At 53.6% G+C, this 25,955-nt stretch overlaps 11 protein-coding genes across 11 annotated transcripts; 3 read left to right on the forward strand and 8 right to left on the reverse strand.

Moving 5' to 3' along the window:
- Nucleotides 1-53: 53 nt before the first annotated feature.
- Nucleotides 54-2,936, reverse strand: A1O3_00994 (uncharacterized protein; the record flags this gene model as incomplete). The annotated part of the gene is made up of 3 exons (XM_007731143.1): nt 54-2,300; nt 2,356-2,467; nt 2,524-2,936. The coding sequence occupies 3 exons, from the start codon at nt 2,934-2,936 to the stop codon at nt 54-56; spliced, it is 2,772 nt and encodes a 923-aa protein (XP_007729333.1).
- Nucleotides 2,937-4,718: 1,782 nt separating this feature from the next.
- A1O3_00995 (uncharacterized protein) lies at nt 4,719-5,815 on the reverse strand (the record flags this gene model as incomplete). Its single annotated transcript, XM_007731144.1, has 2 exons — nt 4,719-5,283; nt 5,340-5,815. The coding sequence occupies 2 exons, from the start codon at nt 5,813-5,815 to the stop codon at nt 4,719-4,721; spliced, it is 1,041 nt and encodes a 346-aa protein (XP_007729334.1).
- A 1,628-nt stretch (nt 5,816-7,443) lies between these two features.
- A1O3_00996 (protein transporter SEC61 subunit gamma) lies at nt 7,444-7,731 on the forward strand (the record flags this gene model as incomplete). Its single annotated transcript, XM_007731145.1, has 2 exons — nt 7,444-7,618; nt 7,697-7,731. Coding segments are annotated over 2 exons (210 nt in total), but the record flags the coding sequence as incomplete, so codon positions are not given.
- A 693-nt stretch (nt 7,732-8,424) lies between these two features.
- A1O3_00997 (uncharacterized protein) lies at nt 8,425-10,802 on the reverse strand (the record flags this gene model as incomplete). Its single annotated transcript, XM_007731146.1, has 3 exons — nt 8,425-8,726; nt 8,837-10,579; nt 10,634-10,802. 3 exons carry the CDS (start codon nt 10,800-10,802, stop codon nt 8,425-8,427), a joined length of 2,214 nt encoding a protein of 737 aa, XP_007729336.1.
- A 518-nt stretch (nt 10,803-11,320) lies between these two features.
- On the reverse strand, nt 11,321-12,270 carry A1O3_00998 (uncharacterized protein; the record flags this gene model as incomplete). Its single annotated transcript, XM_007731147.1, has 4 exons — nt 11,321-11,559; nt 11,625-12,038; nt 12,089-12,203; nt 12,253-12,270. The coding sequence occupies 4 exons, from the start codon at nt 12,268-12,270 to the stop codon at nt 11,321-11,323; spliced, it is 786 nt and encodes a 261-aa protein (XP_007729337.1).
- A 1,239-nt stretch (nt 12,271-13,509) lies between these two features.
- On the reverse strand, nt 13,510-15,546 carry A1O3_00999 (uncharacterized protein; the record flags this gene model as incomplete). The annotated part of the gene is made up of 1 exon (XM_007731148.1): nt 13,510-15,546. The coding sequence occupies one exon, from the start codon at nt 15,544-15,546 to the stop codon at nt 13,510-13,512; it is 2,037 nt and encodes a 678-aa protein (XP_007729338.1).
- A 507-nt stretch (nt 15,547-16,053) lies between these two features.
- A1O3_01000 (uncharacterized protein) lies at nt 16,054-18,777 on the reverse strand (the record flags this gene model as incomplete). The annotated part of the gene is made up of 1 exon (XM_007731149.1): nt 16,054-18,777. One exon carries the CDS (start codon nt 18,775-18,777, stop codon nt 16,054-16,056), a length of 2,724 nt encoding a protein of 907 aa, XP_007729339.1.
- A 457-nt stretch (nt 18,778-19,234) lies between these two features.
- Nucleotides 19,235-20,722, reverse strand: A1O3_01001 (uncharacterized protein; the record flags this gene model as incomplete). Its single annotated transcript, XM_007731150.1, has 1 exon — nt 19,235-20,722. One exon carries the CDS (start codon nt 20,720-20,722, stop codon nt 19,235-19,237), a length of 1,488 nt encoding a protein of 495 aa, XP_007729340.1.
- Nucleotides 20,723-21,534: 812 nt separating this feature from the next.
- Nucleotides 21,535-22,533, forward strand: A1O3_01002 (uncharacterized protein; the record flags this gene model as incomplete). The annotated part of the gene is made up of 1 exon (XM_007731151.1): nt 21,535-22,533. One exon carries the CDS (start codon nt 21,535-21,537, stop codon nt 22,531-22,533), a length of 999 nt encoding a protein of 332 aa, XP_007729341.1.
- A 645-nt stretch (nt 22,534-23,178) lies between these two features.
- A1O3_01003 (uncharacterized protein) lies at nt 23,179-23,742 on the reverse strand (the record flags this gene model as incomplete). Its single annotated transcript, XM_007731152.1, has 1 exon — nt 23,179-23,742. One exon carries the CDS (start codon nt 23,740-23,742, stop codon nt 23,179-23,181), a length of 564 nt encoding a protein of 187 aa, XP_007729342.1.
- A 1,381-nt stretch (nt 23,743-25,123) lies between these two features.
- Nucleotides 25,124-25,590, forward strand: A1O3_01004 (NADH dehydrogenase (ubiquinone) Fe-S protein 5; the record flags this gene model as incomplete). Its single annotated transcript, XM_007731153.1, has 2 exons — nt 25,124-25,151; nt 25,247-25,590. The coding sequence occupies 2 exons, from the start codon at nt 25,124-25,126 to the stop codon at nt 25,588-25,590; spliced, it is 372 nt and encodes a 123-aa protein (XP_007729343.1).
- Between the last annotated feature and the right edge of the window lie 365 nt (nt 25,591-25,955).

The raw sequence follows: 25,955 nt of genomic DNA on the forward strand, positions 1-25,955 counted from the left end.
TTTCAGCAACCCAGTACGAGTGCGCGACCGACCGACCTTGTCCCAAGGCTGCATCATGGATATCGTGGCGCCCGGTCGGCCTCACCTCCCTCTGGCTGCGATGGGTCACCATGATAAGCACTGCTCAAAAACTCCATTTCTGTATCCATGGGTTGTTGGAAGGGCATCGAGTGATTCATCTGAAAGTCGCCAGGGAAGTATTGGTCATACTGCATCATCGGGTCATACACGGCAAACGCTTGAGTGGTCGGCAGATCAGGCAGCGCGTACATCGAAGACTGCGTTGGGCCCGACGCATAAAGACCGGCAGGGTAGACCGCGGCGGAATAGGCTGACATCGGAGCAGCCTGTTGCGGCGGAGAGGATTTCCCCGGTGGGAAATGCGGCAGATCTTCTACAGTGCGTCCCATCTTCTGCGCCGCCCCTTGAAGCATGGCGAAACACGTTGCCCAGGCCCGTTTGGCCGACAGGTTGTCTTCCGCCAGAGCATGAAGCCAGCGCACCCCCTTCTTGCTCGATTCTAGGATGTTGTCCGCTTCTTCCGGCATGTGGTTGGCGCGGAAAGAGATCTCCAACATGAGCACGGTACAGGCCTGGACGAGCAAGTGCAACATGGTCCACCAAGGACCTACGCGAATGAGCCCGACCGCGTTCGGTTCATCCGGGATGGACCCCAGGGCCTCCATGGCCGCCTCGACGCATTTGGCCGCCGAGTTGCGGTTGAACTCGAGCGATTTGTTAGATTGACCGGGGATCTTGCGATCCAGACGACACAGGCAGGGCCGGTGGATGGTCATTTTGGTGCTGTAGTAGAAAAACCCCAGACCCAAGCGAGCCTCATAGGAGCCGCGATCGCGCTGCTTCCGCCGAAAGGCAAACGCCGGCGGCAAATTTCGGTACCAGTGCTCGATCTGCTCGTCAAGGTCCCCGATCGTCCTCTGAATGTCCGACCACGTGCCCTGGATGGCAGCCGGGTTATACAGCCGATGGAATATGTTTTGTGTCAGTCGGCTCAACTGCACCAGATGGAGGAAGTAAAGGGACGAATTGGGCGCAACATCCTTGGCCCATTCCATGTTTCCCAGATTACTGAGCGTGGAAGGCGAACGCGACTCCATCTTGGTCTGAGAACGAGACCGATCCGTCGAAGGGGTGGTATTGTGGTTGCTCGGCGTTTGCGGGTTCGAGGCGGGAGCTCGAACGCCTTGCTGTCTCTCTTTACTCAACAGTTTCTGGCCTTCCTCGCTGTCAAACTGTTCTTCATCCAGAGGCACCGGTAGCGGCGCCGTGCAGTGGTCGTCGAGAATGCAGTTGACGCGCCCGGTCATGTTGCACAGCCGATGTTCCAGGGTGTACAGCGCCCACCAAACCCGATATCGGATTTCCTTGAGCGTGTTTGGTAGATTGGCACTGTCGTTGCGCATGTTCATCCCCAGTGCACTGGCCTGCCGGATGGCAATCCCGGTCAAAAGCCAGGCTCGGTTGATTTGGCTGGTACAGAGGAGGTAGAAAGACATCAAGCCGACGATCTGGATTTGCTGTAAATCCGGATGCTGGAACAACGTTTCCGAGTTCATGTTCAACAGTCGAGCTCGTGTAAAGTAGATGAGATGATCACGCTCGTCGCCCTTCCACTCGGCGTTGATCAGGTGTGAGTACCTGGCTCCAATGGCAAAGATCATGTTGAGGATGGCCAGCCACTTTTCGGGCGGGCTCTGCACCGTCCCACTAATAAATCGGCGGAACTGGCTGCTGAGATTCAGCTTGCCCACCACGGGAAACGACGGATGGACCCTGGCCATGTACGCGTCAAACAGGTGGTTGGCGATATCGGGGGTGGGGATTTCGTACGGATCGACTGCCTCAAAAGTAAAGATGGGGAGGTCGTCGAGATGATAGTTGGAGTTGTCGACTGCAAAGCCCTCGTCCACCTCGACCAAAGGCGTCTGCACGTCGCCCACTTGACGCCTCGAGTTGAACGATGCCGTGGATGCGGCCGCCAGTGTCTGTTGCTTCTCGTTGCCTTGTTCATTGCGCGGGTGGTCCCCATACTTGTTCTCCTCCCGCAACCGTTGTAGCCAGGTCACTTCCGAATTCTTCCCCATGAACCCCGTTGCGCGGGCTTGCTCGCGAGTGAAGTCTTCATCGGTCCGATCTAGCGCGCCCGTGGAACCGGCTCCGGCGGAGGCCTCAGATTCTGCACCAGACTCCGATTGCTCTCTATCAGCACCAATGGTGGGAACTGTGGCAGTGTCGCCGGTAGCATCGGTGGCGGCGTCGTCGGGGTCAGCTGTCGTCTCCTGTACCAGTGAGCCACAGGAAGCGTTGCATCTCAAGGCGGGAGGGCAAACATACCTTCTCCAATGCGGCTCGAATCAGTTGGGCATCGGGATCGCTCACTCTCGTCAGCAGATCATTTAGCAGCCTCTCATAGTCGGTGACCTTCTCGGTCATGGTTCCGAATTGCCTGGGTAGGGGGTGTCAGTTGGCAACGGCCCAGCAGAGTGGAGGAGGTTGTCCTACTTCTTGACCCGATCTCGTTTGCCATCTGCATAGAAACATGTGATTTTGAAATCCTGACAATGCCGACATATCGGTCGCTCTCCGCTGCACTTGGTCTTTCGATGCCGACAAGGCTCACATGCATGATTGACCCGGTGCCTGCCCGACCTGGGTGCATCTTGACTCTCTGAATCGATAGATCTCTTCAGCCTCGGGATAGCAACCTTGGCCGCCTTTTGAGCCGTCTCGCCACCGGCCGAATGGGGCGTTCGAGGGATGCGGAAATGAGAAGCGGGCGCATGCGAGGGAGGAGTCTGCGCCGACGCCGTTGCTTGCTGAACGACCGGGTCGGGGGTCTCGATGGAAGCGACTGGCACTTGCGTTAGGGGAAGCCGACTGCCCTCACCACGGCCCTGGGATTGCAGGCCAGGCATTTGTCCGAGACTGCTTCGATCGTTCAGGACTTGGTTCGCAACAGACAATTAAATGGATGAGGCAAAAGCGAGGCTGGAGCGGGGTGCTGGGCGGCGGGAGTGAGTTTCCAAGCCACGTCGTGCAGCAGCGAGGTCATGGCATCGTGCAAGCCGCGGTGTGCACTCGAGGCGAGGATGCGCTCTTGTTTAGCGGTGGCTCTGGCCACGAGATACTGACAAACAGCTGCAATGGCGCATGGCGGCGTCGGCGAGGTTTTAAGAGAGTAGGGTGCGAAGCTCCACCTGTGGAGGGCTCTTTTTGGGACTGTTGCTGTCAAAAACTGAAAACGCAGACGCTGCGCGCCAACAACATGCAACATGTGGAGCGAGTCGGTACTGTACATCCATGGTCCCCGGCATGGCGTCTCGGGATGGCAATGTCCCAAGTCCTGTTTAAGCTTTTCAGCGGAGATAGAGCTTTAGGGCCGGTTTAACCCTCAAAGCCTTCGACCTAGGCGTCCTTTAGGCGGGGCTTTTAGCTTGCTAGGCCTGGAGAGCTCAGAAGTCAGCCTAAAGGAGCCTATGTCTATAGGTCCAAGGCCTGGGTTCCTCAGGCCTCCTAAGCCTACCACCCTCAACTAGCCCTTAGCCTTTCTACCAAAGGCAAGCAACCCCTGCACTGCAGCTTGACAGCACATCGGCGACATCCTCCATTTGATGCGAGACTGGCAACTGACAGGACCAGGGACACCATGCTCTCGGCTTCTTGGAGACTTCCCAGAAGCCTGCTTGGCCACATGATGGTTGAACTCCATCCTTGCCTTGCGAGCTATCCTCCCCCCTGGGGATGACCAACCTCTTTTGCATCGACAATTCTCTACCCTGTGTGGTTTTTGAAGGTTCCCGTCCAAGATTCCAAGTCCACCTGAGAAATTTCAGGGATTGAGGCTGCAAAAGGTAGTCTTCATAGATACAGTGCCGCCCAGGAACTTTCGACGGTTGGTTATTAGTTGAACGCCTTGTATGTGGTACTCTTTCAAGACAATGCGTCTGTCACGAGGATATGCACAGAGCAGCCAGACAAAAGGGATTTGAAGACAAGGGGAGGGGAAAAAACCTCCGTATATATCTTATATAGGGATGGCAGCTAGAGCAGTCCTTCGGCTCTCATTGCCCGCCATCTTAGCTCAACGCCCGCAAGAGCAGGACGACAGGCTTTTTGCGGTGGTCTGTGTATCTGATAGCAGTCTTGTGGCAGACTTGCAGCCCCCGTTCCTTCCTCACGTAGGGACTTCTGGCCAGTTCTACCCCGGCGGTGCTGCTAACCCGTCTCCCTGATCCAAGACTGACGGATGATGGTTGTCCGGCAGCGGGGATTCTGGATGGCCTTCCCATCTCAGAGTTACAACACGGCGCGTCCTCAGAAACCAGAAACCAAATATGCTGCCGGGGGGTGGTGAATACGTCGGGCTTTGCTGTTCTTTCTTCCAAGGAGCCGGCATTTTCCAACATGCCAACCGGAGGCCGTCCTATGGTCCTGAAGCCTCCCTTGGGTAGTTCAGCTGCTCAGCATGTGTCTGAGATATCCATCTTCCGGACTGCGCTGGACGTATAAGTAAGCCACTAGAATCATTCTTAGTCCGCCTCATTCTTGCCGTTGTCGCTTGGCTCCGTGTTGGTTCCAGTCACCGCCGCCAAAGGGCGGGCCTTGTCCTGCGTTGAACATTCCGGGATTAAACTGATTGCCTTGGAATCCTAACCCATCAAATCAGTCGATATAAAAGAGCCTGGTGGTAGCCAGCATCAAAACCCACCTGTCATGCCCATGCCAGTCATCAAGGGATTCATGCCCATGTTGCCCATTCCCATTCCTCCACCCATGGGCATCATATTGTTCATGCCGCCTCTGACTCCGCGCATACCACCCATGTTGCCTCGCATCGGATTCCCCATCATCCCACCCCGATTAAAGCCGACGTAGTTGTTGCCCATACCTATGTTGCCTTGAAAGCCCATGGTGTTGTTATTGTTGAAGCCTCCCATGGGACCCGAGAAATTGCGGTTATATTGGTTATGCGCATTGTAGCCTCCGCGATTGAAACTGCCACCTCGACCGCCGCGAAACCCCTGATTGGGGGTTCCGTAGCCGTGATCCGCACGAGGGGCCGAGTGGAATGAGCCGCGAACGGCCGGTCGTTCATCTCTCGTTCTGGCTGGCTCCTTGGGAAGTGTTTTGAAGGGGTTCTGGGTGGCGTTTGTGAACACGACCGAGTGTCTGCGAGCACCGGGTTGGTTTCCGGCACGGCTTTCAATCTTGTGTTTGGTTGCGGTTGCTGCTTGAGGCGAGGAAAACTCGAGATATGCTTGTCTACGGTTGAAAATCAGTACCGACCTTAGTTGTTGGATATCGATCGAGATACGAACCCTTTGCTCTTGCCGTTCACTTTGTGCTCGCTGAATGACAATTCCCGTAACTCGTCCTCTGCCCCTGCTTCGTTCGCCCATCCGCGAACATCATCTTCGGTGATCCACCAATGCAAGTCCGAAATCATCAGAGCATTGGTGGCGCCATGGTCGACCGGCCTATCGTCTGAGGTCTCTTTTCGTTTCGTGCCTTGTAGAGTGGTTGGCTGTGCTGGAACACCTTGATCATCGCTAGAATGCTCGTCTTGGGGCTTTACTTGATCCTGAAGCGCACCGGGGACCTGCGGCTGTCCTTCTTCCGGTTCGTGCTTGACTTCTGTCTCTTCGGCTGCGTCTGTCCCCTCTTGTTCTACACCTAAGTCTTGCGCTTGCTCTTTCTCTTCTACCTTGTAGTCCATAGAGCCTGCATCAGCTCCCAGATCCCCTTCTCCATCCCCATAGATGTCAATGTCAAAGTTGTCTTCTTCGGTGGCCATTTGGCAAGATGTTAAGAGGTGGAAATCAGTCGATTGTCTGCCTGAAGGTTACGACAAGTTCAATGGACATGTAACGAGTTCTGCATATTCCATCCTGCATTAGCCAGAGGTACATCGAGGGGGTAGCAATTCAGTATGATCAATCCCGGCATGAACATCAACTCTGCACCTTCTTTTCCCCAACCGCAGCGTGTCAAACCGGCAAAGCCCAGGAGGTATCCAACAAGATCATACGTACAGCGCTTTTTGATTCCGTAGCCCATAATCTCAACAACGCATGTCACAGCTCAAAATACATGAAGCAGGCCAGCTGGCTTTGGAAGATAATAGATACAGTTGTTCCGGGCCTTCAATCCAAGTGATAGTATGAGAAACAGAGGAAGAGAGTCGGGGAGACGGCCCCGGCGCGACAAATGTCTTGAGGCAAATCCTAAGTCAAATGGGCGAGGCTGCCTGTGTGTGAAGGCGACAGCGGGCAGAGGAGGGAGGATGCGGGCGAGCAACTCGGAAGGGTCGAAGTCGTGGAAACAGGCCGAGCACCCCTTTCACAGATTGGACAGGGAGCTTGGACTCGAGATGCTACCAATATAATAGAGGAGATGAAGAGGACAAATGTCGGGGAGGAACAGAAGCATGAAGCGGAAAGCAGAAGGCAGTGGGCATATGTACGGGGTATGTCGCTGTAGGTAGGTATGTACCTAGGTACATGTACGTAGTAACCGTTTTGTACGGGAACTTCCTAACAGGCCATCCCTCCACGCCAAGGGTGCGGCTGCGCTAAGAATCTTGGAGCTGCACTGGCTGGCAAACTGCAGGGCTAAGGCTGTGGACCAGAACCTCAAAGAGTGCGGTAATGCCACCTACACTACAACCATCACCAACAACCAACCCTACAAATCTTTCGAAGAAGGTAGTCTAGCAACCACCCTCCTTCGGATCGCCTCTATACCATCTACGCGCAGACACCCGCAGCGATTCCTCAAACCTCCGTCGACACTGTCTCGCGCGACTGAGAACGGCCGCCCAACACCACATCCAACCCATCCGCCATCGTCTCCCCTTCTCCTGCTACTAGCACTCCCATCGCCGCCACAGCAAGATGTCCGATCTTATACAAGAGATTGCCGATGTGCCTAAGGAGTTTTTCAAGGATGGAACTCAGTTTATTCACAGATGTACAAAGCGTACGTGACCACCTATCCCCAGCACTTCTCCTTTATCCTCGGTGTGCACCTACGTGTTGGGAGTGGACAGCGACCGCGTCGAAGCCGTGAGAAATACATTTGTGATATAACACACCACTCTTTCGTCGAGATATGTTGCACGAATCGAATGCAGCGGTAGTTGTTCGACGCAACCATTTCGCACAGAGGGGGCGCTGTCTAGGCGAGGACCTCCTGCAGAGAGCTGGAGTTGTCGAGGCGCAAACACCGAAAAGAGGAAAGGAAAAGAAAAGGCTGGCGCACATGGCATGTGGGCTTGTTCCCTCTCACCGCGACGAGGAATCTCCTTTTCGCACATCGGCGCCATCCATGGCAATACGTGTCTACACTCGACCCTATCACTTTCCTTTCGTCTGCCTGCTCCAGAAGCCTTTTTCTTCGACTCGTGTGTCCTGTCTCTCTGAAACAACCCAACTCCACAAATCAATCACCACTGTCCCTGAGGCTGGCTTGCATGGATTGCATGGACTGATGTCTCGTCTTTTAAAAACAGCCGATCGAAGAGAATTCATCAAAATCTCGCAAGCAGTTGGCATGGGCTTCCTGATCATGGGCGCCATCGGCTACTTCATCAAATTGAGTAAGTGAACCGTCCCTGGCCCTCTGGTCCAATACATCCAACAGTGCCGGAAATCTGACTGGGTGAATCATCATATAGTACACATTCCAGTGAACAACGTGCTGGTGGGATGAACCATGGCAGCAGAAGAAGGGAAGCAGGAAATTGGAGACGAGGGAAGGTAGAAGACGAAGACGAGGAGTCTTTAGGATGACGATCCAAGCCCGCGTCTTGCTTGTATGTACTACTAGTATCAAATCGAGTCGAGTCGCAAAAGCGTTGCATTGCGTTGAGGAAAGGGCAGTCATGTCGGACATGTCTCGATCAACAGTCGCGAAGCATTAGCGTTCAAGATTAACACCAGGTACACTGTACACCGCATCACTCCTTGGGTTCTCGGTATTCGGACTGCAGAATTCAAGACCTCTGGGTACGGACGGCCACTGCACCGGCCGTTTCCAGTCATCATTCGTGTCTATCGTGTCCGCTGCGGCTGTCTCGTCATGCACGCAATCTATTTGTGAGATACTGGTCCCTGGTCAACCTTGTATCCAAGTCCAAGGGCGCCGTTTGTTGGTATGTACTTGGGTGGATCGGCACCTTATACCTGATGCGACCTGCCCATTGCCCATCGCCCCTTTTTCCTCGGCCACCAGCGCCGCGTTCCACAAAGGTCCGGCAGAATATAACGATGGCCATATTGATCAGATGATAAGTCAGCCTTGACGTCCAGGACGGTGCTGCTCCGCGTCAGGCCATGCGCTTCTCCTCAGACTCAGGCGCCTGGTCATGCCCCTGACGGCGTCGCCAACGCCGTTCAGTGATTGTCACCATATGCCACCGCCATCCTCGCTCGCGTCACCGCCGGTATCAGCACCGAAGCGCTGCGGCCTGACGACACTACTACGGAGGCCGCGGCCCTCGGCGCGACTACGAGTGCCGGCCCGCGATGAGATGTTACCTGAAGCGCGGGCCCGGCGGGCGGCGGCATCGAAGTCCTCGCGCGCGTCGAGGCTCGCGTTGTAGTTGGATGCCATGGGTGGGAGGGCCTCGTCGTCCTCGTTGCCGTCGTTCCAGCTGTGCAGGGAGACTGTGCCGCTTGCCATGCCCCAGCCATTCCAGGAGGTTGCTAAAAACGCGAGCGTGGTCAGCGAGTGTGGTTCGGGCTGTGAATGGAAAGAGAGCGGGCAACAAAGTACGAAAAATCGTGGTAGTGAAAGAGGACGGGGGTATACGTACCAGCCAACACTGGCGCGGTAGGACTCCAACTGGCATCTCTCACACATGTCTTCCAGACTCCGCTATGGTGACCGTGCAATTCGTATCCGTAGCCGTTACTGTCTGTCCGTGGACGGGTGTCTCTGGTGGCTTGCAAGACGTCAATCGTGGCTTTCCGAGTGCCGTCCAGGTTCCAAATATAGACCTTCCCGTCCTCACTCCCGCTATACACGTAGCGTGAATTACTCGATCCCGGAGGAGAAAAATGACACCTGATCAAGGTCTTGAGAACGCTGTGCCCGCGGAAAGTCACGACACTGCAATCCTTCGGGTTGGGCACGTAGTCGTCCTCATCATAAGGGCTAAAGCGATAGTCAAAGTTGGTCGTGTACGAGTGGAGGTCGATGCGGGAGAATTCGTTGGGCGAGATCATCTTGCGTAGATCCCACAGTTTCATCATCTGGTCTTTGCCGTTCGACAGCACGTACCGCCCGTCCCCTTTCGAGTCCACGTAAGTCAGGCCCTCGGTGTGGCCAACGAATATGCCGGCCGGCCGGCCGTCAGCCATAGACCGCCGATCCCAAACGCGCAGCGTCTGGTCATCGGAGCCGGAGTAGAGGATATGAGGAGACAGCTTGTCGCCAAAACAGACCGCGTTCACGTCATCGTCGTGGTTGGACAGCCGGACAGTCGATTGCCGACGTTCCAGATCGTAGACAACAACACTGTGGTCAGAAGTCCCGGCTACGATTTCCCGGCCGTCGCCACTAAACCGGAGAGACCAGATTCCAAAGCCATGCCTGCCCATGTACCCATAGGTCTGGCGGCCCATGCCCGAGCCTGGGGCGAAGTTGGTGAAGTCCAGTAGAGTGTGATCAGAATGGTCGGTTGGGTCCGTAGGTGCCAGGCAGACCGTATGGCGAATAGAGGAGTATGCAAGATACTTGTTGTCAGGACTGAGTGTGGCATCGGTGATTGTCCATTGACCGAACGGGTAGTCGACTGTTTTGTAGTACTTCCACTCGTACGGGTTGCTGGTGTCATACATGCGCACCTTAAAGTTCTGGGTACAGCTGAAGAAGAAATTGCCATCATCTGAGAACTGGCCTGAGTATGCCCTGCTGTCATAGTGGATGATCTTGTCCGCCGTCGTCGTTGCCGGGACCGATTCTTGCGCTATCAGCCGGTTCTGTCTGCGCATACTCGAGCGTCCGTCCAGACCTAGACGCCGCCACATCAAACGCTCACTGACTGTGCGCCTCCTCTTTCGCAGTAGGTCCACAAAATCGTCTCGACTGCCATACAGGCCCGAATTCATGAGCGCCCTGCCCTTGTCGCTTGGCACCTTGGGAAATCGATCGCCAGGTGGTTTAGGTTGTTGCCGCCTCCGGCGACCATGAAAGCTGCCGTATGTAGGACCTTCGAGAATGTCGTCGTCGTCATCGTCCTCGTCATCGTCGTCTCCGAATAGATCTCGGCCCGAGGGCCCTAGCAGGCGGTATCGACTGAGGATCAACTGGCGGAGGGGTGCGCTCGCATTCAACAAGCCTCGAATATCGGCGGTCGTCACTATTTCCAAATCCATCAGGAAAAGATGAACAGAGAATGAGACATGGGCGGAGCACAAACATAAACCCTGTGCAGGACGAGTGGCTGGACCACCAGCGCGAATCTCGGTTTCCATCTGGTCTCGGTCTCGGTCTCCATCTCCATCTCCGGGGGTTTCAAACACTATTTCGATCCCACTTAAGGTCTCTTGCGCATCTAGAAGCCGTCAGCGCCGAGAGAATGTAGAGATGAGGTTCCGTTTGTGCGTACCGGCGAAGGCGGCGTCGCTGTCGTCGTCTTCCATGTCACTGGCATTGGTACTTTGCTCCTCGGTTGGGTGATAGCTGTCGACGTCATCATCAAACTCGTCCATAAAGATGTCGAGGAGGTTGGGGGGCAATGGACTTGATCCGTCTCCCCTGGTATCCCGATGCGACATGATCACGGGTCTAGACTCAAGAAGGATGAATTGATGGAATGTGATTGCGAAGGAGGAACCCGCAGGATGAATAAGGCGTGCCAGGCGTGAGCGATACCGTCGGCCTGCGCACTCTGGAGTTGGAGTTGGAGTTGGCCCGCCTTTCTAAGGCGATAAATCCTTATCTCCGCTCCTCGGACCAGGCGACCTGGATGATGATGATCTAGATATCACAGGAAAGGGAAAGATGAGAACATTTTATGTAGGTAGTTTAGGTACCTAAGGTACAGATATCAACACCTCCAATCCCGGGTGCTCATCAAATCAGCCATGTAGACTCCTTGCCCCAGCCTTTTTTATCCTCCACTCCTCAACGCCCTACAGCAATATCCTCATAGAGCACAACAGAATCAATCAAGAGCGATAGACCTAAGACATGCCTGGTACATGTGGAGGGCCGAGGGTCTATCGACATCGAGCGCTGTTCACGGAACCCAATGGTGACCCGCATCGACACCATCCGCAACCCGCGCGTCTCCCTACTTGTCGTCTAAAGTACACGTTGACTTGCTGTCTGTCCAACCAACCAACCTATTCGCAATGTCACTGGCATAGCAATGCGTCGCAGAGCCCTTGCCAAGGTCCCCAGAAGAGTCAATGGCGCCCGAGTTGTACAGACGAGCACCTCGATAGTAAGCTTCGGCGTACTCAATACCGTCGACGTCGCTTTGGGCATTGATGTTAACCGCGACTCCGTTACCGTCAGGAGTACCGATAACTGTAGAGACCGTTGTTAGTTATGTCACGCGGCCGGGAACGAAACACATCGAACGGGCGTCTTACTCCCGTCCGAAATCATGCCCAAGATCTGATCCTTGGGGCACGGGTTGTGTACTTTGCCGTCGTCATTGCAGGAATGGTTTCCCTTGAAGGACTGAAGTAGCCCTGGGTTCCGAATCCCATCCGGCGATACACTCGTCTTTGCTCGAACGCAGCCCTTGGTCTCCTGCAATACTGCGGCGAGGATGAAGCGATGGTCGACTCTTGTCTCATGGGCAACTTGCTTGATCGCATCGTAGAGGTCTTGCGTTTCCTGATCCGAGTTGTTTGGTGCATCGTACAAAATGTCACAACTTCGACTGATTGTATGTTGGTTGGCCACCCATAAGTCATTGAAGGACACCCAGGTCAGATCCGACGGCCATCCTGCAGCCACTGAGCCATTTCCCTCGTATTGTATATAGTGGTTTGACCCGCCTGGCAACTATTCTCAGCGAGCCTCGCGTTAAGCCGGACAACCGCCATACCGTCGTAGTCATTCCAATATCCATCTGTTCCCAGTTTTCCCTGCACCACGGTCTGGGCCCGCTTCACGAGAGGGATAGCATCGGCCAGGACGGCAAGAAAGCATGTCAAGATGACCTTGCAAAGTGTTAGCCTTGTCCAATGTGTCGCAGAATGAGTTTCTTACCACCGCCGATGTCCCCATCTCCACGACTAGAAGTAATGATCTCAGATATACCAAAAGGATCCGCAATCAATCCGGGCAGAGGAGATAAACAGTGCAGTCAAGAAAACCAGTATTGCCAGGTCGAATCAATCGGGCTGCAAATGAAACAGAAGATGGAAAGAGGGAGAGGCCGGCATGGGCAATTGCTTCGGCCAGAGAACGTCCATCGATCGACCTTGCTTGGGCCTGTTACACACAGCACAAGGAGGTCCACCTCCGTAAGGACATGCTAAGGTACTCCGTACTCCTCTGACACAGCATGAGGCCTTGTTAAGGGCCAGTGAGGCCACCCGCAGGCGCCTTAGGCCGGGTCTGGATGTTGCGGAGGCCAAACGCACTCAGCACTTTGCCCCAAACACGCATCCACTTCTCGCCCGAAGCATGGAAAATGGGGAGAATCTTTGCCAAAGCAAAAGTCCTGAAGGGTCTTTAGAAAAGACTAAGGAGGAACGGACGTCTCAGAAGGACCGGCGAGTCCATAAGGCCCAGCAGTTACATAGGTACGTACCTAAATAATAATAGCGCATGCTACAATGTTGCAGCCGCGCCGACTCCGTTCTGGTGTCGAATGCCCGACCCTGATTTGATGCTACGTAGGTACCTTAGGTACCTGGACTTTTGCTCCATCACCAGCGTCAACACGGGAGGCTGCAAATCCAAATATCGCGAACCGGCCTTGCCATTATTCACATAGCATTAGTAGTTTTTGCCGAATGCAAAAGGACCCCCGTAGCTTGAGCGAGGCTTAGGAGTCGAGAATCTTGCATTCAATGCATTGACCCTGGGTACCTAGGTATGTAAGCGAAGGTTGCAGTGGCGCTTGTGGAGGCCTAAGGCCCCTAAGCCCTAAGCCCGCCACCAAACCCCCTACCCCTGACAGATAATGACCGTAGGGAGCACACCTAGGTGCCGTAATTTGCATATTACTTTGTGCCATCAAGGCACAGGGTGCATGGATACAATATGCTATTATTAATTAATAGTGCTATTAGTCTGCATCTACATATACCTAGGTAGGTACATGTATCATACCTCACACCGATAGGAAAGCAAAGTTGTGCCGTCAAGAGTCCAGACATCTGCGTTTGCCCTCTCATCTCCCCCCACGTTACCTGTCAAGCACATGACGTTGAGCTTCCCATCTCTGCCCCTTACAGATGCAAATCCAGCTTCAAACCATCTTTCAAGCCACAGTTTCCTTGGAGATTACAACACTCATCAGATCCATTGCCCTCCTCCTGGCGCCGTCCCTCGCTCCAATGCACCTAATAGAGTTGGTTCTGGCCTGTACCTCTGTACTGCCTCTGCTGTCTGTACAGCCCTCGCCCAATGAATGTTTCGGACGTCATTGCCAAACACATCGTCGCTAGATGGGCCAATTCGAATCGTGGGCACAGATCTTCCTCGACCACCGCTGTCCCTCTTCCACGAGTCATTGCGGTTCCCAATGATTGGATAACTGCGCAACCTTGCGCCCCTGGGTCCAGAATCTGAGATACTTCGCTTGAGCGCCGATGAGTGCAATAGGGACGCATCAAGATGCGCAGTGTGTAGATCCCATTCGTCAATTTTGCTCTTCAAGACGTCCGTTATGTTATCTTCTTGCTGGAAAGAATCTAGGTGTTCTCCAATTGACAACCACGGCCGCGTAACCACCTCGGCGGTGTTAGGGGCAATTTGTGCGTGAGTTGAGTTTCCTCCAAAGCTCATCCCTTTTGTGTCTCGACTATAGATGCTGCTTGCACGTGGACCGACCTTGCCTCTTGCTGTCGCCATGATTGGCTTGATGATTGTCGACAGGGACGAAATGGAATGTCGTTGCATGAATACTGGGTGTGTTTGCAAATCGCAAGAGGTCGGAAGCTTGAATCTTGCAGTTCTCGGGCGTATGGTAAGTGCATGGGTAGGATATACGTTCTGTCTTGTGTGAAGGATGGTCTTATCGGGTAGATCGTAATATGTTGTGGTGAGCTTGACTGGGGGAGGAAGTGCCATCGAACTAGGAGTTCGTTGGTGGTGATGAACACCAGAGGTTGTGACACAGCTGTCAGATTCTGCTCCTGGTAACCTCAAAGGCGTTGAAAGAGCTGGGACGGTGTTGGTCGAGATGATTGACGAGGTTGGGGGTGTCGAAGAAAACTCAGGAGTTGTGAAAGGGTTTGTGGATGGGGTATAACCTCGTTTGAAGGAGGCACTTTCCGTCTTTTCGTCAGCGGTTGTGCGGTCACGCAGTTCACAAATCTCAGGTGTTGGAGTCGTTGGTCTTGTCAAAGCCCCAGTCTTTCCCAGCGGCAGCCGTTTTCCTGGCCTGTTTGTGGCAGGAACAGCAGTGATCCCTCCTCTTACCGATCGTGCACTGGTGTCGTGGCGAAAAGAAGGCGGCTTCGCGCAGGAAGAGCTGCTTTGCTCGACCGGTTCGGGGTGGGCGTGGGTCGAGGCGTCAACACTAGGGCTCTCGATTCGTATAGCTACCTGCAAAACTGACGACCTTTCGGCATTCGAACAACTGGCATGGCACGGTGCTGGGCAGGGGGTTCCAAAAGTGTCCGCAGTTGATTTAGAGTCCCGTTGGTCCAAGTCTTGAAAGAGCTTGACTGGGTGGACAAGGCCCCCCTTTCGTTTGACATGGCCTTGCGGTACAGGGAACATCCCCAACTGCTTTGTCAGTGGCGGTGGCCGTCCTGCTGGTCTGGGTTTCAAAACGAGGGCTTCGGGTATCGGAAGCACGTAGTCCTCCACTGCGTTGACCTTGGTCATTATACTTTGGCTTTCATGTCCCACCAACGCTTTCGGCTGGAAAAGTCGGCTGTATCTTGTGTATCGACCTCGTCGTGACGAGAGACGATCTTTGGCTGGAGTGAAGAGGCCATCGCTGTGAGTTGGGGCGCCGAGGAGACGAGCAGGCGGAGGGCAAGAAGGCGGCAATGAATGGTCGACTGTTGATTGAGCAGGATTGGACGGGAAAGGACTCTCGATTCGTGGATTGTACTGTCGAAGGGCGATTGAAGACTTCTGCCGGAAGCCACGGAGCAGAGCAGGATGGCTGGGAAACTGGGCGTTGGAGGTGCCTGTACGGTTCGCAGCCAGCCGGCCGCGTGGTCGACCGAGGTTTGTCTTCCGGTATCTTGGAAGGATGATGCCCCAGATGAGACAACCCAGAACGACCAGCAGGGCGATGATAGCAAAAATGATTGAGAATGTGCGACCTGAGTTGTCTCCCCGGCGGTGCAAGACTTTCGCAGGTAGCGGAACCATGCTGGGCTTCAGAGCAATTGCAGGGACGGGTTGCTAGTAGCGACGACAATGCCACAGAGACGGGGGGATAGAGAGTGGAACAATCGAGTGCAGTAAATCAGGGTGAGGACGATGATATGGAAATGCCGCAATATGGGGAATATTGATCAGGAGGTTGTGTTGTTGTGGGAGAGTCGAGGTGCAAATGCAGCCAGCCTCCTTCACCGTCACTCTGCTTGCCATCACCTGGCTGTCAACATGCTCCTTCCGTTCCTACGCACATATCCTGCTCCTTCACCTCCTCACACACATCGACATTGTACCGAATGCATCATGCAGCCCCCTAGCCATAAGGTACTTGTGCAGCACATTCACGCCGCGGATGGAACAATGGCCAATATGCCCGTGTCCCTGGGTCCTTCAAACTGTCCGCAATAGAATATGTCAAACTACCTAGGTAAGTGTTCCACCCGCTACTTACCAAGACCCTTGTCATAGGCGAAGGACCATTGCAGTTGAGCCCTACGTTCAGTCAAAACTCTCCGTGCTGCGATCAACCCTGTCCTGCGGTTGAGCCCCGAGAACCCAGCCCATGCCACTGACCAACCCACTGGTGACCATATTAGTGACCATATCTCTCTTGCGAACCTTGCCACTGGCAGTTGATTGAGCTGGAGCAGTTTCCTCCCACGACTGACCATTTGGTGGTGGTGCTGCCTCTCGGATCTTGAGATCTTGCAGTCCTGACGGGCCCAGGGGGAAAATAGCGCTTTTCCTGAAAGCAGCCGCGGCCCCTCTAGCGACATCAAAAAGCCCCATCGGTGCTTCTTCCTCATAAGAAGGCCCCGTAGCAGTACCTGGCCCACTTCGGCGTGCCATCACCCGCGTCGTTTCGGCTGCATCTGCATCACGGTCCTCCAGTGCGAACGCCCCGGGCAGTGAAGCGTCAGCATGGGCGTCGAAAGCTCGCTCTTCCTCCATGGCTTGTGTCTTCAGACCATCCATCTCTTCTTCGTAGCGACGCCAGGTTGCCAGTATCCCTGCCAAAGCGTCCCCAGATGGCGCGAGCATTAGCGCTCGGGAAAGAAGCTCCATTCGCTGAGCCAGACTGTCGATGCGAGCCTTCAGACCATTTGGTGGCGCCTGCGGTCGATATCTGCCAGCAGCATACGCTGCCCGCCACGAAGTGTCGTCCGCAAACCCAGCCCCTATAGCGCGTGTTGGAGAGATGGAGAGGCGGGTTGTGATGTAAGCATAAGCAGTGTGGAAATCGTCAGCGGCGAGGGCGGCCATGACAGCTGAGTAGGTGATCCTATGTTCAGCGTCGGACACACGCAATTTGATAGGATCCAAGTCATCCGGCATCGTCCCATGTTTTGGAAGATAGGCACGCACGAGGTTACGCCCGATCTCTAGCAGGTCGTCCAACTTGGTGTAGGCTTTTGCATCCTGCTCCAAGACCTTCTCCACCAGCGTCAAGGGATCTTTCTGCACACGGATAGCCACCGGTTTGAATGGAACACCATGTTGCAGAGTGAGCTGATAGAATGAGAGGCTGTGGGTGGCTCGAATGAGGTGGTCTATACCAGGTAAGCTCGAAGACTGGGGTAACAGGGGGCGGAATGCTCTCAGTATCTCGTGTGCACGTTTCATTCCGCCACGGTCCTTGTTTCCATTGCTGGCATTGTCATAGGCTTCGAGAATGGCAGCGACTATCCTATCTTCAACGTCTGGCACCTTCAGGGGGAGAAAGGTAGTGTCAATATACACTTCTTTGACAATGTCATATTGACTGGCCCGGAGAAGGGCGTCCAGAATCTGTCTTTCCACATAGTCGGGCGAGAGACGTGATAGAAACGCTGGCTGTTGGGCTTGCGAGGTGAGTTGTCGAGTGCTGCTCCAGGTCTGCAACCACAGCAGGTCTCGACGCACCAAACGCCAGTCAATCGCTTTCCGGGTCATGCGGGGGATGTGCTGTAGTAGTCGACGGAGTTCTTCTTCATGACGAAGTTCAGAGCCAAAAACACAGATTCGTGCCACGTCGGTGATTGCCACAGGTTGTCCCAACCCCAACAAAATGTCAGCAGTATAGAGTAGTCCGACCAGAAGGTTGACAGAAGCCTCGTCTACGTGTGTGAATGGATTCGCGTTTCGGGAAAGCGAGCTTTGCAACAAGTCTGCTTCGTCAAACCCTTTGGAGAAGGACGGCGGAAGGGAGACCTCAGGCGGAGATCTGGAAAAGTCCGGAGGCTTCAGACCTGCTGATCTGGCGGCTTTGTCAAGCACTTGTCGAGACATAGATTGTGTCTCTGGAGACACTTTTGAGCAGCCATAGATGATAGCCAGGCCAATCTGGGCGAAACGCGTAACACCCTCATCGGTGGGTTGAGGATCTTGAACGGGACCATTCCACTGTATGAAAACACTAGCCGCAACGCTAAAATCAACCAAACTCGACGCCACGAGCCATTCATTCACGGCCTCCCAGGACGCATTTTCTGCAGTCACAAGCCCCCCTGGACGCTGGACCTTTCTCCTCTTTGCTCGATGAGCGCCACGCACCCATGGAGCGACGACGTAATCGAGATCTCTGACGATGGCAGAAGCGGCATTCTGTCTTTCGGCATACTGTAGCAGCGTCTGTACGCCTTCTGCTCCCGACAGTGTCTCGAGCTCTTGCACTCCAACAACCTTCTCGTTTTCTGGATAGAATTCATACTGCAGTCGAACCACAGGCACTAAATAGGTCTCGTACCAAAGGCGCAGGTCCTCATCGTCATCTAAGAATTGCTCAACGAAATGAAGCGGTGGCTGCGTCGCACCGCTGATTAACTCTAAGCCTTTGGCCCATTCAATTATGAAATTTGCTAGCGTGCTGTTGGTATCTATGGAGGCATGCTCAGGAATGTGCCGTAGTCTCAGAGCCCGACACTGATCGAATGCTTCTTTCTTGGGGAGGTGGGAAAGGGAGGGATCGATTTTCTCGTCGGTGTCGGTGTCGGTGTCGGTTTCGGCGTTGTCTGCAGAGTCCGGTGGGAGATTCCTGAGGGACTTGAGGAACTTGACGAGATCCGACTGCTCAGAGACCTCGGCCGGGTAGAAGGACAGGAGGAGTCGATATATGAGAGTGTCGGACAGCACATCGCGGCGGCCACGGACCACTCGTTGCAGGCCTTTCAGGTCTCCTTCCGATGCCAACTGCACGGCCAGTAGAACGATATGAGCACCTGTCAGTGTATGCAGAGTTGCCATGCTGTCGAAAGTTCAAGCATGTTTTTAAGTCGGCATCTGGTATGGGAGTTGGTCGACGTGGTCAGAAAGTTGGAGCGCGGAGGCAGGCCTGGAGTGACGTTCATAATCATGGCTGCCGCAGTTAGATGCCAAGCCTAAAGCTCCTAAGGCTCCTAAGGCTTAGCAGGAGGTTCCTAAGGCCCTAAGGCCCCTTGGCCCCCTAAGCCCCTTAGCCCTATGTCTAAGGAGCCCGGAGCCTTTAAGGCCTCTTGCTTCAGATGCAGAAAGACGCCGCGCCGCCTTAAGAGAACGTAAATAATATGTCTTGCCTACCGAGCGTCACCTCTGCTTTCAACTTGTACGAGCCGAGTTGCTCCTCAGAGCAATCTACAAATACTCAGATGTCCTCAGTGACACGGTCGACCGACACCGGCTTCTTGCAGCGACCAGCTAGGTTCGAAAACAGGAACGGGTCACACTACTCCAGCTGCGGTGCTCTCCTTGCGGGAACGTGGTATTCAACGCCTCGTGCCAGCTGCAGCAAGGCCTGTTCCCTATATTCCCAGCTGACCAGCTCCATTCCGACCGGTAATCCATCCTCTGTAAAACCGACGGGAACACTGACTGCCGGGATCCGGGCCTGACTTGCCAGTAACGTGTTGACAGGCAGGTCCCAGCAGGTGGGAAACCGACCATTTGTGCAGTCCTCATGTCGTAGAGGCGGGACTTGGACGTCAGGAAATGCCAGGGCTTCGAGCCCATGTTCCGCCATCAGACATGTCACTCGGCGCTGGAATTCATCTCTATCAAGCAACCGTTTGAGGTATGTTGGGTCCTTCATTGGGTCCCTGGGCCCATCAGCGACCGCGGATGTAAGATCGAGAGCTGGATGCAGTGGCTTTGGCGGGACAATCAGTGCTATATCTTCGGGAAGATGCGGCTTCGTCGCCAGGAACTCATTGATATCCGACCTTGACCGGACCACATATGTAGGGGTGGCGGTCATGTAATGTTTCAATCCTTGAAGGTCAACATCAACGAATTCCGTGCCAGCAAGTTGAAGCTTTGCAATTGCCTGCTTCACAACCCCGTTCACTGAACGACAAGCTGGGTCACTGTCGGGTCCGAGAAGCGAGCGGACAATTCCAATTCTAGCCTTCGATATGGCTGTGTGGTCAAGGTTGGCCGCATAGCTTCCACCCATGGGTTTGGGGGCTGTGACAGCGACCGCAGTCCATTCGTCCTTGGGGTCAAATCCGACGAGACAGTCCAACATCAAGGCACAATCCTGCACCGTCCTTGCCACGGGACCCGGGGTGTCCTGCGTTTTGATCAGAGGAGAGAATCCACTGCGGCTGATCAACCCTGGAGTGCATCGGATCCCTACGAGGTTGGTGAACGATGCCGGACACCTGATCGACCCTCCGGTGTCTTCTGCAACGGCAAGCATGGCAAAGTTGGCCGCAACTGCTGCTGCGGAGCCCGAGGACGATCCTCCGACATCATATCCAAGTTTGTAAGGGTTATGAGTGAATTCCCAGTTGGTGACTGACGAAGTGGAGAACCATGAAGTGGCCCAGTCGGGCATCGTGGTTTTGCCCAAGATAATTGCTCCTGCATCCTTCAACTTCCTGACGACAGTGGCGTCTTCGTCTGGCACATTATCTTTGGCTGCTATGGAGCCGTAAGTTGTGATCAAACCCTTCGTGTCGGCCTGGTCTTTAACCAGGACTGGTATCCCATGGAGATGACCTTTGAATTTGCCATGGTCACGGAAATATTTGTCGAGCAGTTCTGCTTCGTCTAGTGCCTCCTTTGAGATAGCCAACGTCGAGTGTATTCTTGGCCCGTTCTTGTCCAGTCTATCGATTCGGTCCAAAAAGGCGCCGGTCAACTCCTTACAGGTATAGGCACCAGAACGGAACGCATCATGAGCAAGAGCAATGGTAAGTTCTTCTATTTTCATTTTGGAATAACAAATTGCTGGCAGAATGTTCGTTTAGAAAGTGGAAAAGACTTGATACCGGCGAATCTATGGTTGAGCGCAAGCTGGAGGCGGATCCTGCTGCGCTCTCCTCCGAAGCCATCTTCACAGTCTTATCGTGCCCAAAGCGTTTTCCGCTGGTCCGCAGAAAGTCCGCATACGAGGGCCGAACGCTGTTCCTCACCACTCGTTCAAGATGGCTGCTATGTCCGCTGCATGCAAATATGCTCCAAGGGACAACAGGCCGCTGTAGGCTGGTCCAGTCAGTGGACTATTTACGAGGCTCGGTGTGCACTGACCAGCCTATCCGCCTTAGGAGCCTCTGCACTGACCATTCTAGGCGGACCCCCTGTCGGCAGGGTTGGACCGAAAGGGGTTTGGGCAAAGGGGACTCGAGGCTGGCCTTGTTGAAAACACATCGGTGACCCTAAGTTGTATTAGATACTGAACTGTCTTCCTTTGATGCCATCTTACGCTCCGGAAACGGGACAATGGGATGGTCGTCCAGTTTTCAGTATTCGAGGAAGGTTCCAATTCTGTCCGCAAACGACCATTGGGGGGCCCCAGCTTCCTTTCAAGAATGTCCGCATTCAGCCGATCTTACTCGTTCGATTCCTGTATAAAGTGTCAGTGTCTTAAAGAGGGAAAACGGCCAATCTAGCAAGGTAACACACCACCACTCGAATCGATCTTTTCGCCCTCTCGTTCTCTTGTCCTCATCTTTTTCTAGACTGCCAAAAGGAGTCATCCCTCCTCACTTCCCCGCAAGAAAATACGATACAGACAACATCATGATGGTGGCTATAATTCGCGTCAGCGAGCATTCCAAGTCCTTTTTGCGTGCATGGACACCTGCTATTCTGCGACCCGATTACTGCTGGCCGCGACCGATCCAGGCCAAACTATCCACAACAACACCTCCAACTCCGCCGGTGACTCGTCCGGCGATCCGACGGTTCTGGGGGCTCGTGCATCGCCTGTTAGCCTGGTTTTCGAGGATGTATGTCGTTTGGTTCGACGAAAAACCCGGGTTCTGGGGATATCAGGATCACATCTATCATCTCCCGTTTGGGCTGTTGCTAAAATGGTCAGAGCATGCCAGTATAGAAGAGGCGGTTGCTACACAGATGGTGCGCGCCGCAGGAATGCCGGCCCCGAAGGTGTTGTGTTACGGGGAACACCCGAACAATAATTCGCGGTTTTCGATCTTGATGACCCGGCTTCCAGGACACGACCTCCAAAATCACAGAGAACCATTCAATCCGGACGAGGAGGGGCCCTGGATGGACGAATTAAAGAGGTGTCTTGACGCGATGCGCAGCTGGAAGAGTCCCTTTGGCGACTCCCGCATCTGTTCCCCGATAGGCACCGCCATCCGGACCATCCGTGTCCCCAGACACGTCATGGGTCCTTTCGAAACTGAGGCCGAGCTTCATGACTATCTCCTGAGCGCTTCTTCAGATCATACACACAACTCCCGTGCAGAGTACGAGGCGGACCAGGCCTTGGCGAGAAAAATATACGATATGCCTCACCGCGTTGTGTTTACTCAGGGCGATTTCAAGGCTCACAACATTCGCATCAGCGAGGATGCCCACCTAACAGGCTTCATAGACTGGGAAAGTGCTGGCTGGTGTCCAGAGTACTGGGAATTTACGACCTCGATGAGGTGGGGGTTTGGTACTTGGTGGTACCAAGTTACGAATTTCTTGGGGGGACACCAATATTTGGAGGAGCTAAAGTGCGACAAGGCCTTGAATAGTCTGACAGTTGACTCCTATGCTTTTGACTGAAGGAATTAAATATGCCTAGCTGTCCTACAAGGCATGTGGTCCTCTCGTTAAGATTTTGTATCGTGTCAAGGCCGAATTGGCCGAGTTGGCTCCATTGAAGGCTTTCAGCTTGGAAAGCCCCCAAAGACAGTGGAATATAAGAAAGAGAGAGTTACAGGCTCGACAAAATATCCGATTGTGCGACGGTCAATCTTGTAGACCAATAGATAAAGAACGTACATGTGATTGGAACTTTCCAATCATTGAACCCATGTCAACTCAGATAGTATCCATACAAACCAAATGATAGCAGAGATCGATCCTTCTTCAGCACAACATGCACATAGCCATTGCAAGTCATCAACACCTGTTCCATCCATTTCATTCCAATCCACTTCACACTCAACTCCAATTTCCACACCGTACTCCCACGGCCCCACTTTCCAGATGTTTCTCCATTTCACAACTATCCCAGCTACGGCGCCGGCGGCCTCCCGGGCATAACAAGACATCGCCTACAGATCCAACTTTCCAGGTACAATCGGCTAGATTCCAAGTCTTTTTTGAGCCATCCCCGGCGTCCGTGGGCCTGGCCCGTGACACTTCAACACCGAACACCGAACTGATTGCTTCACATAGACAGGGCCCCAGACTTGTCAGCGATGCCTAAGACGAGGACTCTGCAATCAGGACTGGTCTAGGCTGATAATTGTCTATCGCCTCCTGACTGTGTTCATTCCCAATCCGAAGACATTCTTGTTGCAATGTCTCTAGATTGTCACAGTGGACCAAACCCTGCTGCACCAGAAGCTTGAGGACTAGGAAGATCCACAGTCGACAACGGATCCCTGGGATGTCGTTGAGGTTGTTGTCGTAGGTTCTCATGATTGTGGCAAGCTCCTGTTCTCTGTGTGTGGGGATACTGGCAATTTCGATGACCACACAGAGTAGGTTTGATATGAAAACATTTGTCCGAGCGGCGTGTTCGGCGGTCCAGCCGCTACCAAGGTTCTTGATATGGTGGATGGTTTTGCCAAGGGAGGCGTGGTGGTAGAAGGCCCAGTGGAAGTTGTCCTCAATATGTGGGTCGGACCGAAGGTACAGGGCAACATATAGCTTGTTGGCGCGCAATCGGTTCAAGGCTTCAGTCCGCAAATGTATGACCTGTCCCTTGTTCTCCGGAGTAGCCTTGATTTTCGGGAGCATGTTCTGACTATTTGATTGAGACATCGTATGGATCAATAGGTTTTGAAGTTCAGTGCAAGGATAGTAGAGGAATGGTTAAGGTAGAGATTCGAGCGGGAGACTTTTGAGAGGATTTTGAGAGAGATTTGGTAGGAGTGACCAAGGAAAGAACTGAATGATATAAACACAACTTAGAGAGAGCAATATTGATTGTCAAACCTGAGGGAGCCATGTGAGCCCCCACTACTTCCTTGTATGGTGTAGACACCGTATGTTTGCGCCCTGCACAAGGAGAACAAAAGAAACGCTGAGTACTCTTCTTTTCGTGTTGCTAGTTTGCTGGAGTTTGACTGCGATTTGGAGGCGAGAGTTGAAAGAGGTCAGAGTCAAAAGCCATACTCTCCATGAGGCTCCAGCCTCAGGGGCGAGTGGAAGGCTGAAGTCGCCTTTGTCTTTTCTGCCGAGATGGGTTAGGTTGGTCTCATACGACCCACGCTTCAGTGACGACGGACAGTAATTGAGGTGGATGGAACAAGGCGATCTGAAATGGTCTGCAAACAGGGCTGCAGACAGTCAAAGGACCGGTTCGGACAGATCGTCATGGGCCCAATTCCAGGCGTTGTAACCCACGCCAAGGCTGACAGCCCATGTTGTTCGTTGTTGAGATAACGGCCGCAAACAGAGCTCTGGTTGAAACACTGCTCGCAGATCAGCTGTCGTCAGCAATGCATGATCCCGAGTCAGGCTTAAGGTGACAAAGAAAGAAGCCAGCATCCGCAGAGAGCGGCCCAGGTATAGACAAGGGTAGCCGAAGATACTGACGACCGGTTTGATAAACCAAGTCAGAATTCGAAACTGGAGGAACTAGGGCTTGGGGCTTGGAGAAATGGGCATGATAGACTTCTTACTGGGATCTTCTGTCAAGCAGCTTGAGGGTACCTGGTCAACTCCCCCTGAGTTGCATCTAGTTTATCAGGAATGAGAGCAAGGAAGAATCTCACAACAGTACATCACTACTAGAGTGATCAGGCTCTTCACGGGGGCTCTGTAGCACAAATCCTCTGTGTCTCATATTTTGCGAAAGCTGTACACCAGGTCGCCAGAACACCAGTAGTTTACTTGGCAGATAATGATCATGGACACAGGACATCTTTTTCTCTTTGGCGCTTCTTATGCTGAGAAGGTACTGACGCACAAGAATATCCCTAATTACCTAAATGCGGCGAGGGTTCTACGGAGTACGGAGTACAGAGTATTTGCACTGGCATTTAAAGCGGCATTAAGATCTTCCTTCTTACGGACTTGCGTCGTCGGAGGATCGGCAATTCTTGGCCGCAGCTTCGAAACGACGTCCAACCTCCAGGACTTGTTGCTGTTGTTCCCTGCATTGGATGGCTCTCGGTGCAGCGAACTGATCTTGCTCATTATGGCGTCCGGCTACGGCGTGACGGGAGGTGAGTTCTAGCTGAGGATGTCCGCACGGGTGTTTCCCCTTGCGTCAACTGCGCAACCTGGAGCTCGACACTAACATAAACCTCCTCTTCCGTAGGTGTCTCTCGATGCTTTCCATTCTGGCAAGAGTACATGTCATGTTACGTTATCAACCAGCATGATCCGGAAGCAAGAGCGCAAGGCGTCTGCGCCCCGCGGTTGGAAGATTATTATGAATGTCTACACCACAAAAAAGAAGTCAGTGACAAGCTTGTCCCAAATGCGAGCTGCACCTCGAGACTAACCACACCGCTACAGTATGCACGAGCAGCAGCAATCCAGAACGCACTACGAAAGGCCGAAGCAGCACATCCCCGAGAAAATGCACCCAAAGTTGGCCAGATTCGAAGTTTAGGCTTACTAGGGAAGGAAGACGAGACCAAATCAATATTGGGTGCTTGATAGGAATAGGAACATTCAGAGGGCCGATCATTCTGCCTGCCGAGGCGACCACAGGCAAGCTTCACGATCTGTACATACTCTCAAGAGCTCGGTCAAAGAGGAATGAAGATGTTGAACAAGATTTTTCTGCCACGGGTGACCCATTGAAGGGCAGTCGACCTCCTATTCCATACTTGTCCGCTGGACCTGTGCACTGTTTAGGTGGAGGCAGCATGTGACGCCTAGGTGTGCCTTTGGATCCTAAGGCTAGGCCTGCAAAAAGGGAATGAATCAGATAACTACAATCCTCCCAAGTTTACGGTGGGATTCATCTCTAGCAATAGTCTGGACGAGACTTGCGGAGCATGAGCCAGCTGATTGATCAC

This window comes from Capronia epimyces (assembly GCF_000585565.1).
Source record: "Capronia epimyces CBS 606.96 chromosome Unknown aczIQ-supercont1.1, whole genome shotgun sequence".
Lineage (NCBI taxonomy): Eukaryota > Fungi > Ascomycota > Eurotiomycetes > Chaetothyriales > Herpotrichiellaceae > Capronia > Capronia epimyces.